This window comes from Wasmannia auropunctata, unplaced genomic scaffold (assembly GCF_000956235.1).
Source record: "Wasmannia auropunctata unplaced genomic scaffold, wasmannia.A_1.0 LD317231.1, whole genome shotgun sequence".
In the NCBI taxonomy this organism is placed as follows: Eukaryota; Metazoa; Arthropoda; class Insecta; order Hymenoptera; family Formicidae; genus Wasmannia; species Wasmannia auropunctata.
Window position 1 is genome coordinate 870 of NW_012045659.1, and position 1,900 is coordinate 2,769.

Sequence of the window (1,900 nt, forward strand, 5' to 3'; positions counted from 1 at the left end):
GACAGCATGTTACAAAAAAGCTTAGAACAAATTAATTTGCTACTAGTGAAAGATTTGACATGTAATATTAGATGCCTTGAACATCAAGCTACAATTTCCAACGTTCGTTTGCATTCTAAATAGTACCAAATGTGAAATATAACAAAAATATCTTAAAATGGAAAACCCTTCGGCAACCCTTACTTTTATTCCGTAATCAAATGAGAGACCGATATAAGACAACCGTGTTCGTAGCTCTCTCCACATGATTATTCCACTGTCTTCTTCGGTCTTTAGTAAATTTGACAAATATCTGTAATCCCGCATTTTTCTCTAATTGTTTTATTTCTTATTCTTTTCTGGTTCTTTTAGTTGTCCGTGCTTGCTTTTATAATCATATCTCTTATAGAAAAATTTTGATTTTAAACAAAAATGTTTCAGGGGAAAACGTATTATCCAATATAGAGTACTGAATGCATATATGTATTTTTCGGATGTTATATTCAACCTCTCTACTGTGGGACGCGAACAAAAAGAGAAAATAAATGTGTTATATTCTCTTGTAGATGAGGTATAATATATTTGTTAATATTCTAAATTATATTATTTAACATCTATTACACTATCTATTATTATACAGATGATACAGCAGTACAAAGATGAAATAAATAATTTGAATACAACTAGGAATGAAGAGAAGCGAACTCGTGAGTTTATCATTATATGAAAATCGATCTTTATAAAAACGCAACGTTTATGCAAAATGGCAGCAAAATAAATTGTTATAATATAATCGAAGTACTCCTGGATGCTTTCCATTTGGTGACACAAGTCGACACAAATTTGTTCTCTCTTTGCTACTTATCGAATGTTAAAAGAATAGAATAGTGATTGTATCATTATAATTGAAAAGCATCCATTAAAATACTCACTCGTTTTACTCTTAAGAAATAGTCTTCTAAACAGTTTCCTTCTGTGTTTATTTCCAATTTATGGTAAAACTAAAAGAAAAGGGGAGCACCTTCCAATGATCTTAATCTTGAAGATGCAATATATACATATATATCAAGATCAAGATGGAGGTTGCTTATACCTTTTCTTCATTTTTTCTTTTTAATCCATATATACTTTTTGTTGTATGATATACTTATTATAGATAGAACATTTTTTGATATCCAAATGAATGCATGCAGTAAAGAAAATTTTACGCGAAAGGAAATTTGTGATAACATAATAACCATGTTAATAACGGTATGTACAACGATATAAATATAATTTTAATAATTTTAAATATAATTACAATAATAAATGTATATTAAAATAAATTTTTATGTATGTAGGGTAGTGACTCAATCAGTACTACGATAAATTTTGTTCTCTTTATGTTAGCAAATTTTCCAGAAATACAGGTATGTATATATTTATTTGAAAATAACTAAATAAATAATTAAATAAACGGAGCGTTGTAAACGATATAATTAAAAATGTAAAATTATGTTTATTTTAAAAATAATTTTAAACACAGTTTTGATTTATATATATATTTTTTTTTAACCATATATTAATATGGATTTAACACCTTATATTTAATTTATATAAATATTTTTGAAAATATTTAAGCTTATAATATGTTGATTAACTATATCAGATGTAACTTAAATACTGTCCAATAATTACATAGCATTATTCTTTGTAAAATACTAACAAGACAAAAAGTCAGTCTGTGTATTATTAATTTTTTTCTACAGTGTTAAATAAAGCAACCACTAAAGCAGTAATTATTGCTTCATTAAGCATTATAGACAAAAAGAGTTCTCAAATAGAACTTATCAATAAATATAGCTCATTAATAATAAATTAAATTCCTTATAAAAATTGAGACGAGAAGTCATGAACAATTTTTTTTCTACATTGCTCAACG

General features: G+C 26.0%; 1 protein-coding gene across 1 annotated transcript; it reads left to right on the forward strand.

Annotated features, from left to right (window-relative positions):
- The first annotated feature begins 322 nt into the window (after positions 1 to 322).
- Positions 323 to 1,450, forward strand: LOC105460705 (aromatase 3-like). Its single transcript, XM_011707207.1, has 4 exons — positions 323 to 550; positions 620 to 686; positions 1,136 to 1,230; positions 1,320 to 1,450. The coding sequence occupies exons 1-4, from the start codon at positions 461 to 463 to the stop codon at positions 1,416 to 1,418; spliced, it is 351 nt and encodes a 116-aa protein (XP_011705509.1). The 5' UTR covers positions 323 to 460; the 3' UTR covers positions 1,419 to 1,450.
- The last annotated feature ends 450 nt before the right edge of the window (positions 1,451 to 1,900 follow it).

What these genes read in the sequence shown, in the direction of transcription:
- LOC105460705 (XM_011707207.1), top strand. Translation starts at nt 461, where the DNA reads ATGTATTTTTCGGATGTTATATTCAACCTCTCTACTGTGGGACGCGAA. An exon ending in TATATTCTCTTGTAGATGAG is followed by an intron (nt 551 to 619) that starts GTATAATATATT and finishes ATTATTATACAG; the next exon opens with ATGATACAGCAGTACAAAGA. An exon ending in GAATGAAGAGAAGCGAACTC is followed by an intron (nt 687 to 1,135) that starts GTGAGTTTATCA and finishes TACTTATTATAG; the next exon opens with ATAGAACATTTTTTGATATC.